General features: G+C 37.7%; 1 protein-coding gene across 2 annotated transcripts in view; it reads left to right on the top strand.

The window, feature by feature from the left end:
* The first annotated feature begins 2849 nt into the window (after nt 1-2849).
* tiparp (TCDD-inducible poly(ADP-ribose) polymerase) overlaps nt 2850-13896 on the top strand; it is a 42410-nt gene continuing 31363 nt past the window's right edge. The window contains exons 1-2 of one of the 2 annotated variants that reach the window (XM_066685617.1): nt 2850-2988; nt 4861-5614. In XM_066685617.1, the coding sequence (XP_066541714.1) occupies nt 2973-2988; nt 4861-5614 (770 nt within the window). In that variant the 5' untranslated portion in view covers nt 2850-2972. Of the gene's footprint in view, nt 3000-4860; nt 5615-13896 lie in introns of both variants that reach the window. The other variant, XM_066685618.1, reaches the window with a different exon arrangement.

Here is a 13896-nt window from a genome sequence, read left to right as displayed (position 1 = left end):
AAGCAGGAGAAACATGACAGGACATGAATGGTCACAGAACTGATCCAGAATTAGTACATGTTGCTAGATATCCATCTTTTGATTTACCATTGCTGTTGTATACTGTGATAGGACAGTGCATTGTAGGTTGGTCAGTTGTATCTTTCATGGTTCTATAAGTTAAATCCATGCCTAGTAATAAAAACGCCTTCTTACAAAATATGGTATTAAACTATACCATATATACTTTTGAATCAATACCACAGTATCGTATTCAGTATTCTTTATATAAGTCTCTATAGTAAACATTCACAAGTCAATTTAATATATTTTACTTTACCATGCATGCATATATTATACATTTAAAATGTAGAGTTGGCCCATCATCAGGAGTGAAGGAGGCCTTGCTTTCCTATCATAGTGGTACTTTGAAAAGAAGCGGAAGGTTGAACTCACGTCTTGTAGGAAGAACTTGGGCGGTTGTGTGTTTGGGAGAGACAGGGTAGGATTTTATAGAGGACCACATCTGCCAAAATAATAAATAAATAAATAATTGTGTAACTTTATATATAAATAAACACATTAAAAATTATTTTTTCTTATATTTCTCAATGTATTTAATAATTTATTATGTACATGTATTAGGTACATTATATTATTATGTACATATATTTATTATGTATTATGTACATGTATTATTATGTACAATGTATAACAAATTAGTACATAATAAATTATATATATATATATGGGATTTTTAAACCCCTCACTGTCTGCTGGACTGAGAATAGTCCACCAGCTAAAAATATACAGTGGGCAGCATCTAATGACCAGTCTTGATGAAGAATTATTCAAATTATGCATCAACAGATGAGCTACTGTTTCTGATTTTACCTCTACAAGGTGGCTCAACAAGACAGGCATGTCTAATAGAGTAGACAATGATTGAACAATGTTTAAAATCTTCAGCTGCACTGCTGTGTCTGATAAACTAGTAACAAAGCAACACATACTAACACACCATCATTGTGTCAGTGTCACTGCAACGCTGACAATTATCCACCGTTTGAAAGGGGCAAACAAATTATGCAGAGCAACATATGGACTACATTCTGTAGTTTTAGAGCAACAAAGAGCTCCAATGAACAGGAGCACCTTATTCTACAACTAGTAATTGAACAGTGTCAGGGGAGCTGAATTGACAGTGAATGCAGAGACAAGGAATTGGTTTAATATTATGGTTTTTACATATATAGTTTTTTGGGGATTTTTTATTAGTGTGTTTATATAACCCATAACGCATATAACCACCTATATATATATATATATATATATATATATATATATATATATATATATATATATATATATATATATATCCCTAAAGAGAACATTTTAATTTTGCTCTAAGGTATTAAAGTCCAAAAGCACACATTCAGTTCAGGAGCAACCTTCAGTCCACCCTTTATTATCTGTTTGCGTGTCTGTGTGTGTGCGAGTGGCTCTCCTATAGCGTGTCCTGGGGCTGTAAACAGCATTAGCTGTGTCAGACCCTTTTGCACGCAGAGTTGCGTGCATTTATATCTCCCTCTCCACTAGGGGGATTCCATGCACTTCAAGAACTGTAAAAGAGCCAACTCAGCCCCTGAAGTTAGGGTTTATTTCAGGATTTACATTTCAATCACACATTTACAAGGTAAAACGTTAAGACTAAAGCCATTTCTTACATTTCTGTTACATTGTCGTCTTTTCCCATTTGGTCTTTTAAATGCTTGATTTTCACAAATCCTTTCTTTCTCTTGATTTGGCTAGTATACTGTCCATTTTATTTTATAGATTTTATATATTTTTGAATAAATATAACTTCTAAGCAGGTATTTAAGTTGTTTTATTAAAACATCAAGGTCTAAATTGCCCTCGCTCCCTTAAAATTGACTGTGTTTGATATAGTGTGCAAACATATGTTAACATTACCAAAACCAGTCTCTGTCATTAAGCTGCATTAGAATACATTGTTTTTGTTGTATCGCATTTACATATACAATTAGGCCTAAACAATCCAGCCCCTCTTCATTCCAAAGTTATAAACTGTGTTTGAGACTGTCTACTTTTGGAAACAGGCCAAATAGAGGGCAGCCAATGGTCATTTAATTACATTACAAAAAATTAAACAAACAAATAAATACATAAAACCAGTTCAACACATCTTGATGGCGTTCAGGTGTGCATCATTACAGTAAATCCGTAAAGTATACACTTTTGTGTTTTAGCTTCTCTTATAGGTTATTAACATTACATTATTAGCATGCCATTCCATTTAGCTGGACTGTTTTATATAAACTGAACACTTGAACCCCTGCATCACTTCTTCTTATCTTGTGCGTGTAAAAGCCTTTTTTGGTGTTTTTTGTTTTGTTTGGTGTTTAAGTGCCAGCTTAAATTGATCCGCCTGCACGTTTTAATATGGCAAGTAGTAGTGTCCAAAATAGGAAAATTTGTGTTCCCACTTGTGTACCAAAAAAGCCGGTGTAAGGGACACAGTGTAAAATTAAAACTTATTTATTGCTGTATTGGGTTTATAGCCCTACACAGGCATCTCGGGAAACGGATTAATACTTGGATGAAACATTTGAAAAGACTTTGACTCATTTCTTCTTTGCCATCACTGAACCGGGTGAGCTCGCACGCACTACCACGACTTCCTGTTTTTTTTTTTTTTTTTTTTTTTTTTGTCACGACACATCACCAAACCCCGCCCCCGAGCAAGGGAGCGTGATAGACCTACAGTGAATCAGAGAGTGAGGGAGAGTCACACACACACACACACAGAGAGAGAGAGAGAGAGAGAGAGAGAGAGAGAGATTCTCCCTCTCACTCACCCTGAGCTCAGCGTAGAGAGGAGTTGCCCAGCCGGCTCTGCGTCCGTTGATTAGCGCTTTGTTTCTCTCGCGGCTCTCCGCGACGGTACGGCGGAGCACGCGAATGACAAACCGATGACCTTCCGGACAGGTAACCGAACCGTGAGTGCGTGCTCGGATTTAATATGTACACACACACACATACATACATATATATACACACACATATACACGCATATATATATATATATATATATATATATATATATATATATATATATATGCGTACATATACACGCATATATTATATATATATATATATATATGCGTGTATATGTGTGTGTATTTATTGTTAACAATATTTATGCGTGACTCTTGCCGTGACTCAGCTACGGAGACCACGGCCTCGAATGTTGTTAGCTTCCCGAAACGGTGTGTTTTTATTTCTAGCTCTTGTCCAAGGTTTCGTGTTTAGCCTACGTGCGTAACTACCCGATCTCAGCTTGGTTACGGGCACGTAGGCAGCACGTAGCCGACAGCCAACCAGTTTCCCACACTGACGGCTTCACAACGTTGATTTCTATAAGCTCAGGGCTTCAGGTGTTAAAGGAAAAAACATATTCAACAGCACGGGTGTAGGATAAAGCAGAAATCGCATCACATCTCGATTCATAGTGAAATTTCACTACACAGATGAAATTTATTCAGCTGTTTACACAATTCAAGTTTATGTCCGGTTGAACAGTTTATTATGCTGTTATCTTAACAGGAGCTACAGTTAAACAATATCATATACATCATTCATGTTTTTTCAACATGTGTTAAGTGGTAAGGTCTAGATAGCACAGTAGGCTACATTTAGTCTTTAAACTAGGATGGTAAAAAGTATGTGTTTCATTTCCTGGAACGAAAACCTTAAAGAAATTGTAGTCTAATCAGGTCAGAATTGATTATAAATTCACTGTTATTTTCTAAATACAAATTACAGATCTAATAGACTGTAAACAATATAACAATATTATTTATCACAATAATTATCAAATAGTGCAATGCTGTTGAAGGCATTTTTATTTTGTTTTGTTTTGTTTTTGCTTTTCTGATTTGCAGTTGTTAAAACTACAGTATCACACCTGTACTGAAGAGGTTTGTTCAGGCTATGTCTTTGGTTTGACTCAGCTTGGTTCCTTTCTGGCTGTTGTTGGGGGTTGGTAAAGTGGTGGTAGAATGGTTAAGCTTTCTGTTTCGCTGGAGCCACCTCTGCGTGTCTTTTTTCTAGAGAAAGGAAAGGTGAGGTTTCGTCTTGCGCTGATACACCCCAGTGCATAAGCAGAGGCGAGAGCACTGACTCACTCACCTGACCTGCAGATGACTTATGATCTGAATTTGCTGAAACCATATGACAGCCTACCAAATTTTAAAGGGAGCAAAGTTTGACTTTTTCTGTTCTGAGTTTCTGTTTTCAGTGGAAAGTGTATTAACCCTAGTTGTAAACATTGCAATGCTGTGACTCTTAAAGTAACTTATACAATGAATGCAGCTAGAGTGGCACTTTGTAGTACAGAAGAATATTTAAGAGTATCTAGCTCTGTCTGCCTATCAACTGGAAGTTAGTAGACACTGTTGTTGCTTATTTAGGTTATTTAGAGCTGGGTTCATGACGTTGGAGACCAGAGGTATCCAAGTGCTGTTAAGGGAGTCAATTTTTGAAGAAACCTCACAAATTTCAAGAGCTCCAGTTTTTATTATGTTCTTACATCAAACTTGTAAACTGGCAGTCTGGAAAAGCACATCAAGAATTAAAGCCTCATGCACATATAAATAGATTTGCTGGCCTTCTTGAGGGAAGCAAATGCATGGAACCCTGTCGATTACTCAAATTAGTAAGACCTAGTTTTATCAAGTTGATATAAAGAAATTGAAAATGAACCTTTAAAAAAAGGAATTAGGAAGTGAATGTTTTATATATTCATAATGCTCTATCAGCATCACAAGACTTCTTTATCTGTATCTGCTCTTCCCACAGGACCAATGGAGAAGAGTTTGCATATAATACACGAGTCAGAGGGCAGCGATGAGGCAAAGGTTTTAGATGAGGCCACTCTTGGCTTGGCAATGGAAAATGGCGAGTTCAAGCAGCAACTGGGGATTGTGGATAAGATCCCACTAGTGAAACCCTGCTTTAAGAAGAAGCATGCACAGAGGAAGCTGGAAGCCAAATGCCTTCGGGCACTACAAGAGCCACTCCTGAGCACACTGCTTGTGGCTGGAGATGGGGTCTTTGTGTCCCCTTGCACCGCCAGTACCACCATAGAGAAGCAGGCCACCATGAGTGAGGTTCAGATAAAGGACCCCATGGTGGCAGATGCACAAACAAGAGATGTGTCATCGGAGGTGGCATCAGCACCTGTCATGGTAACCTCAGAGACCTCTGGCAACATTTTCATCCCCACTGAGCCATTTGAGGGTTCTGTTGGCCAAGATGGTGAGATATTTTGGGATAAGAGTGAGGAAGCCTCGTTGGACCTTGTGTTTGAACTGCTGACCCAGCTGCAGTACCACACACATCAGGGTGATGGTGTGGACATTTGCGTGGACTTCCTCCAGGGCGTGTGCCTTTATGGCAGTGACTGTGAAAAGCACCACACTGTATTGCCTTACCACTGGCAGATCCGGTGCTCGGATACACACATCTGGCAAAGCATAGTGGACGATGCACAGGAACAGCTGGAAAGACTTTATTGCAACCCGGACAATGAACAAATCAGGCTTAAGTTTCTGTAAGTTTTTAAAGCATTTTCATTTGCATTCTGTTCATGCTTTCAAGCTGACCTCTCCCATCAGTTTTGTGGGGATTACCCAGGAATGTGGGGATATTCACCAAAAGTGAAATGACAGATAAGCTTAGTTAATTTTTTCAGCTCTAAAGACCTGCAGGTGTTTCTAAGTTAACAATCGTTATTCTCAGGATTACATCTATAACATGCATATTATTTCCAAATTATCAGAGTAGAGAGCCTAAACTTATCAGTGAAATGTATCAACTTAATTGTTTTTTTAATTTTACAATGACAATGGTTATCTACCAATGGTCGTTTTGCTGATTGAAAGAAATCAAATTGGGATTTTCTGTTGTCCTGTAAAAACCCTAATATGATCACCGACAATACCCCAATACATAGTTTTATTATGTCCTGGATTTGAAAAACATGTTCATATTGTGAATGTAAATATGAATCAAGCAAGAGGCAAGCATGGAGACAAAACCTTCAGTGTGTGTATAACCGATTGGTATTTTAGGTAGGAGATTAATTGTATTTGTGCATAATGTTCATCCTCATCATAAGCCTTCTGCTGGTCACCCTGAGATGGGGAAGTCTGGTGACGACTGTAAGCAATGAACTTGTGTCACCTGTTTCAGTCTTGTGTGGTTACACGCATACAGAGAGACACAGAGTTACTGTGACTGATGTAGGGACAGGTGCACACCCTTCTTGAGTGAAGAAAGCAAGTCTCATATGGATTGTATGTCACACAAACTTGGATAAATGAGCTTCACACATGCACACATTCAAACACCCACTCAGCGAGCTTATGCAAATTCAGCTTCAGTGTAGGACGGAGCACAAATGCCTCTTTCAGTCATGCTTGCTCACACATGCAGATCAATCCTAGACTTATTATTCACCTTTTAATATTGATACTTATTATAAAATATGTAAGGTATGTGGTAGGAAGTAGGACTGGAAATTTTTATATCACAGTGGTGCTGCCCAAGCTATATGAATTACATCAATTCTACAGAGTAAAATGATGTCAGTTTATGGCAAATTAAACAACTGCTTCAGTATTTCAAAGTATTATTAGTTTTAGAGGTTTAAAATGTTGGACAATTAACAGTTAACCTTTCCAAACCTTGTTTGTAAATCCCTGACATAAGTATTCAAATTTAGTATTAAAGAGCCAATAAATATTTATAAAATCAAAACTAATGATTGGCTATTAAAATCGAGCTATGTAGGGCTTTCGCGGTGAAAGATTTTACCGTGCCGTGTTTCAACAGGGTTCAAAACTGCTATATGCGATATTACTGCCCCAAATTACTGTATTCATCTTGATTCTAGTACTACATTCCTAATTGTCACACGGAACCGGTACTGGTTTTTTTGGGGGGGGGTTTGAGGCTGCTTCATGACTCGGTGCTGGTGGACACAGTTGAGCTTTAATAGCTGAATTATAGGTAGCTAAATGAGATCTCAAATTTCAGATTTCCCTGTTTCACAGCAACCTTTCTGGTACAGATATTTGCATATTGCCTCGTCTGAATTGTCTGGCTCTCCCTTTTCATTTGGTTGAAAGCTGAAATGTCGAAGGTGCATTTGTTTATTTTTGCTAGGTTATAAAAGCAGTTCAGATGCCAACAGTTGGGAAAAATTATGCTCCTAACCGTTTTACCATTTTTTAAAACAAACCTATTTAAAATTCATTGCACACAAAACAAAGTGTAAGACAAGAAAGACCATGAAATGAAAAGGAAGACGTGTATACACTGCAGTGGTGACAGTTCTTGCAGTTGGCTGGTCAATAGCGCGGTAATGCCCTATTGCGGTAATTGCATTCAGAAAGTATAATTGTGAAATTGATGCTGAAGTCTAAGTATCAGTATTTGTATATTTTATGATTCCTAGCCTAATTTCTTGTGAGTGAAGAACAGAAATGTGTTCTACACATCTACACATAGGCTACACAAGGACATTCTCTATAGTTAAAAGTTTAACACTTAGCACACACGGCACTTATATTCCCAAGTTGATCTTGTACAGAGCATGTTCTAAGCACAAAGTCTGTTTATCTTTAGATTAGGGTTGGGCAGTACAGCGATAATACCATATAACGTATACCGCTGTATTTAAAAATGTGAATGGTATCTCAAAATGAAGGCAGTATATATAAAGTGTGTGTGGTGTGTCTAATTTCTGTTCTGACAGAGCACCCCCCCCTCATGGTAATACCGTATACAGTGATAATATTTTGAGACGTATGAAAAATGTGGATACTGCCCATCCCTGCTTTAGATAGCACTTTCTTTAATCCTAGAATTGGATCTATATACAGAGTGTCTCTGTGGAACAAAGGGCTTTTGGTTTTGACAGAGCCCTTGAGGCCTTGAGCCAGGGCTGTTCTAAATCTCAGCATGACACAGCACTCTTAGGAAAGCTCAGATGATTTGTCATGAAAATATGAGCATATGATGAACTAAAAAGCATATGTAAAGGATGTAATGATAACCAATTGTAATGATACAGGTACTATTGTATTAAATAAGTCAGTACATTGGCACGTTTTTGTCCATTAAAATCTTGACAGGTTCCTCTTGTCTTACCTCTGTGTGGGGCGTATACATGTGTTTGTGTGAAGAGGAGTGTGAAGTTGGGACCCCTGCGGGGGTTCCAGGAGATAAACATTGCTTTGTTTGTCTCTCTGTATGCAGTTGCCAGCTGTAGGGGTTTTGTTTGTTTGGTGCACTGACTCCATATGGTAGATACCGTGCCTAGTTCCAGGAAAGATCTTTGTAGTATAGTTGTTTTGTATGTTTCTATACTGGTGTGTGTTGTTTGCATGTGTGTGTGTGTGAGGAAGAGTGACTGTGGTCAAGTCCATTGTATGTTTACCTGAGAGACTTATCAGGTGTCATATGGCTAGAGTATATTTTAACCTGAGTCCAGTTTTACTTGCCAACAACATTGTAAAGCACCTCTAAAGGACCTCTGCACCATGAAAAAATACAAAGAAATGCCAAGCAATCTAGTGTTATTCCATAGCAGTTAATGCATAATTCACAGCAGTTACTGAATAATAGGCCTAATAATAGGCCTGCAGTTTTAAAGGTGTTTGACAAGTAATTTTTAAGCAAGTAAAAAACTTTCAATAATGTACTGTTCAATCCTGTCTTGCTACTATCTTGAGCTACAAATACTAACTCAGCTGAAACTATTTGTATGGTTTTGTCTTCAATCCTTTTTGAGTAATTGAATATAAAATACAGTGAGTAGTCAGTCAGCCAGACAGAGCAGACTAATTTACATTACAACATGCTGTGTCTTGAATAATGTTTAATTTTAATGGATAAAGGTAGGTCATGTAAAAATGTATTATGACTTTTTTGTTACATAAAACTACCCAACTAGTGTAATAAGTTGACTTCAGGGGGAAAATGTAATACAAAATATGTTGGATAAGGGCCCCTTTAAATTAGATGTGTTCAAGGGACTACACACATTTGATTCCCTTGAACCTTTTACTAAACTCAGCTCCAGAAGACAATACATTAGTTATTACAACCAGTAGCGAGTGATTTTATAACCCCTGTGTCAGTGCATCTTTGACCCTTAAAGTTTTGCTTCCGTGAGAACAGCAGAGAATAAAAAAAAATGTGTGATACTCCCTCATCAAGCATTAAGGACACAGTGACCTGAAACCAAGGCATGTGCAAGTTCCTGTGTTTTTGCCAACGCCTATCCATGGGAGCAGAGATGTATGTGAACAGAGGAGATAGCATGTAAGACCCATAAAATGATTCACAGAGGCGAGGTTGTCTTCAGGAACTTTTCTCTTAAATGAGTAATTGGTACTTTTTACCAGTCAAAGTATAGCAAATGATATTTATATATAAATAAATATATATTTATATATATAGCTGAAAGGTTATAAAAATAAGTAAAAGCAGTGATAACCCCAAATCTTAAACAATAGTCATGCATCTTAACAAACCTTTAGATCATATGTCATATTCATTTTACTGCATTTTTAACCCTACAGGGAAAAACAGTATCCTTTTTATAAGTTGTGAATCTATTTAGATACAGTCCCATCTGATACTTTTCATTAATATTTATGTACAATAATCCCTTGCTACTTTGCGGGTTATTTCAAGGGGGCTTATGGGCGCTATATCGTGGATATTGAGGGAAAATCTAGGAAAACCGTAAGTATTTCTTACGTACAGTACATGTATTGTTCATGTCCACATCCGAGTGAAATTTACTTGCGCTAAATCACAGCTTAGGAATTACTCTATTAAAGAAACTGGTAGGATATCACATGTAGTTCCAGCTGAAAAACATTATAGAATGACTGTTTAACGCAAAGGGTGGGTTGTTAACAGTACAGGGAGGGTTTTAAAAGTCCAAATACCCATTAAATGCATAAAAAAAAAATCTTTCCTCTACTTCGTTTTACTTCCTCTATAATTCGTTTTTCGCGGGTGGTCTTGGAACGCATCCCCCGCGAAAAACGAGGGATCACTGTATTGACATAGGTATGAGACAGGCCAATATACAGTGAAAAAACTGCATATCCGCATCTTCATTGGATTTCCATATTAGTGTATCTTATTCAGTTGTTATGAAAATGAGTTACAGAATTGTGGAACCACATTCAGGCTGAGCAGTTAATTTGCAGTTTATTTCTCTCTCTCTCTCTCTCTCTCTCTCTCTCTCTCTCTCATGTGTTGTGTAGCCCATAGATACATATTGAGATGCTTTGAGTGGGACAGTTTGTATGTGTTCAAAAAGCATGAAGAATGACAGCCTATTAGATCCTGGCTGATTGAACAGCTACACATTTCCATCAGTTTCAGTATAGCTTGTTCTAGGTTTCGGAGCTTCGAGAGACTTTTTTTATTTTATGAGACACTCTCTGCTTGTATGGAGGAAGCAAAATCTCTTCCAAATTCTCCACCTCAGAAAAGAAACAAAAAGGGGAAGCTGGGAGTGTTGGCAACAACTCCTTTACTGCTTCAGATCTCCTCAGCAGGAAGAGGGGAAACCTATGAACACTTCCCAAACACCTGTCATTTATCAAGTTTATTACTCTTTTTGAACAAGTTATTAGGCTTTATAACAACCTTATGACATTGTTATTCATCATTATTTATTTTTCCTGCTACTTTTGTTTTAAGAGTGAGCTGGTATTCAATATCAAGGTTTCAATATCAGTATAAGAGAAGAAGGGATATACTGCTATTTCCAAGGAGCATGGGGTGTTGAATTCTGTGACATACTTGCATCCAATTTAAAGCGATAGGCTATCTGTCTACAAGAAAATGCACTATATATCTTTTGAAGGGGAGGTTGGAACCCTATCATATCTTACCTAGTGTTCCTTATAATGCAAGGTTATACTAAAATGAAAATATAATCTATAATAGAAATAACAGTATAGAAGAACTGAAAAGTTAAACCTAGACACAAAGTCATTAGTGGGTACAGCACAGTGCAGAACCCTCCACTGGAGGTCCCCCGAATGCTTGGGCAGAGGGCTTTTATAAAGGAGAATCCACAAAGGCCTCACCCTTAAGAGCAGACAGCATATTAAAACACAAACACGGGGGGAATAAAACAGAACAGAGATGAGAGAAAGGCAGAGATGAAGAGAGACAGAGATAAGAATTGGGGCACAAGAGTGAGTGTGGGATATCAAGAGATTAAAAGACGCATGTGTGTGTGTGTGTATATGTGTGTTTGTGTGTGTGTGACAGCAGTACTCTCAGAATAGGAGTATACACTGTCCCTTAACTAAGTTGGGAACAGTGAACACATTAGGCTTCTGTATAAAGAAACACTCAGTCATTCTGCTCCTCTATTTATGGGAACATGGAGAATTATGAGTGTGCCTCAAGTGCTTCTCTTTTGTATACAAGATTAGTTTTGTTGCTTGTGTGTATGTGTGTTTTGTGTGGTGGCTGATCTTCGTGCCTGAAGTCTGCAGCAGGTTTAGGTCACTGACCAAGGCAATGAGGTAAATGTTGGGTCAAAGGAGTTCTTCAAGGCCATTCTACTTATTTTCTTTCTTTCTTCTTTTTTCTCTTCCCTCTTTTCCTTCACTCCTTTTTTCTTATGTCTCTCTTTTTGTCTGTGTTCTGTCTAACGTCCTTCTTTATGTTATTTAGTTTATTTACTGTTACAACAATAACCACTACATATATTCATATACATACACATATTTAAAGTAGGGCAGTATAACAATAAACATGCATTGTCTCGCTCTGTTTCCACCCTTCCTCCATTTTTGCTGAATTTTGTGCCACAAGCTGCTCTTTTCTCTCTATCAGTCCTTCATTGATCTCTTCATTGATTTTTTCTCCTCTAGAATTGTCTGTATTCTGTAGAGTCAGCAATTTTGCAGTGTTTTCACATTTTCACAGCAGATGAGGAACCTGTGTGTGTGTGTGTGTGTGTGTGTGAGAGAGAGAGAGAGAGAGAGAGAGAGAGAGAGAGAGAAACTATTCTGTGTTGTGAAATTGAAACTGCATGTTTTCTCTCTTCTCCAGATGTTGTGCTGCACTGCAGTCAGAAAGCATCCTCTATGTGTGTATGCATGTGTGTGCATTCCCACTGTGTCACTGTATCATCTTTTAACTTCCAGCTGGCACATGCTCACTCTGTCCTTCCTTATCAGACAAACACACAGGCAGACAGACACACACACACAATGTTTGAACATGTTGCTCTCCTGAAAGAAATGTGTCACACAGCTTCATCCCATAATCATTTGCTTTCTGTTCCATCTCATTGTGAACAGTGACAGGAAGAAAGAGTTTAGAACAAAGGCAGTGTGTAGGGAGAGAGGAACACTATCCTGTCTCTCTCTCTTTCTCTCTCTCTCTCTCTGACTCTGGAGATTTCAGCAAAGCTTCTACCCTGATGTTTTGTGCTGTTTCCTTTTTTTAGTCTTTGTTTCATGCCTTGTTTTGTCTTGTGTCTGAACACGCATTTACATTTCTGCATTGTTCCCCCTCTGTCTATTTCAGTAAGGCCAGCACTGAGACCAGTTCTATTTACAATGAAAGGCAAATACTGGTCCTAGATCAGTAGACATTTGCTCCAAGTAAGGCAGTAACATACAGTACTGTGCAAAGGTTTCAGGCACCAGAGATAATGAGATTTAAAAATCTATTTATCTGAGCAGTAACGGTTTATTTGTTAAAAACAAGCAAACAAACAAACAAACAACAAATAACGCCCAACATTAGAATTAAAAGCAAATAACATTATTCCAGTAAGTGTGATATTCTGTGTGTGAATGTGCTGGTTTAACTTTTTCCAAATCTCTCCTCATGGCAGTCCATATTATTTGAGGTAATCATCCAATACCTAGTTTTACTGGTTAATAAATAATGATTTTAAATAATGTGTGCTGTTGATTTAACAAATTCATGCAATCAAGGAGAATCTGAATAAAACATCGTTTTTCAAACTCACTCACACCTACTACTTTATAGAAAAAATCATCTTATATTTCTTATTTATTTCATATTATAATTTTTTTGTTTTGACTGTGATTTTACGTAACTTTATACAAGTAACACACTTACTGAGAAGGCATTAGTTTAAATAAATATAATTATCTTAGGTGTCTAAGACTTTTGCACAGTACTGTATATTACTCCTTTATTAATATAATTGCAGTGTAAAATTAAATGGCGTAACAGGTACTGTCGTAGTCACACAGCTCCAGGGACCTGGAGGTTGTTGGTTCTCCCATGTCTGCGTGGGTCTTTTTCCGGGTGCTTCGATTTTCTCCCAGGGTCCAAAAACACACATTGGTAGGTGGATTGGCAACTTAAAAGTGTAAATAGGTGTGAGTGTGTTGAAGGACTGGTGCCCCCTCCAGGGTGTGTTCCTGCCTTGGGCCCAGTGATTCCGGGTAGGCTCCGTACCCACTTCGACCCTGAACTGGATAAGGGTTACAGACAATGAATGAATGAATGTTAAATGAAACTGTCCCCAAATACAAGTCAAAAGGTATATTTAAATAGAATTTAAAAAAATCTTATTTTGCTGGCATCAGAAGATGTATTGCATCATGAAATACAATATAGTTTTGGGAATGTTTCAAGTGTAATTGCAGTGTTTTATTTCACTCTTGATCAAAGTTTTACTCTTGAATATATTTTCATGACAATATTGATACCAGTTTGCATGTGTACATGCTTCCAAAGCTATGGTTCATTTCAGTCATCAGCAATGTTGCCGGTCAGCGTATGTGCCTGTATTTCTAG

The sequence above is a fragment of the Hoplias malabaricus genome, chromosome 11 (genome assembly GCF_029633855.1).
Source record: "Hoplias malabaricus isolate fHopMal1 chromosome 11, fHopMal1.hap1, whole genome shotgun sequence".
NCBI classification, from domain to species: Eukaryota; Metazoa; Chordata; class Actinopteri; order Characiformes; family Erythrinidae; genus Hoplias; species Hoplias malabaricus.
This window is presented reverse-complemented; position numbering and strand designations above follow the sequence as displayed.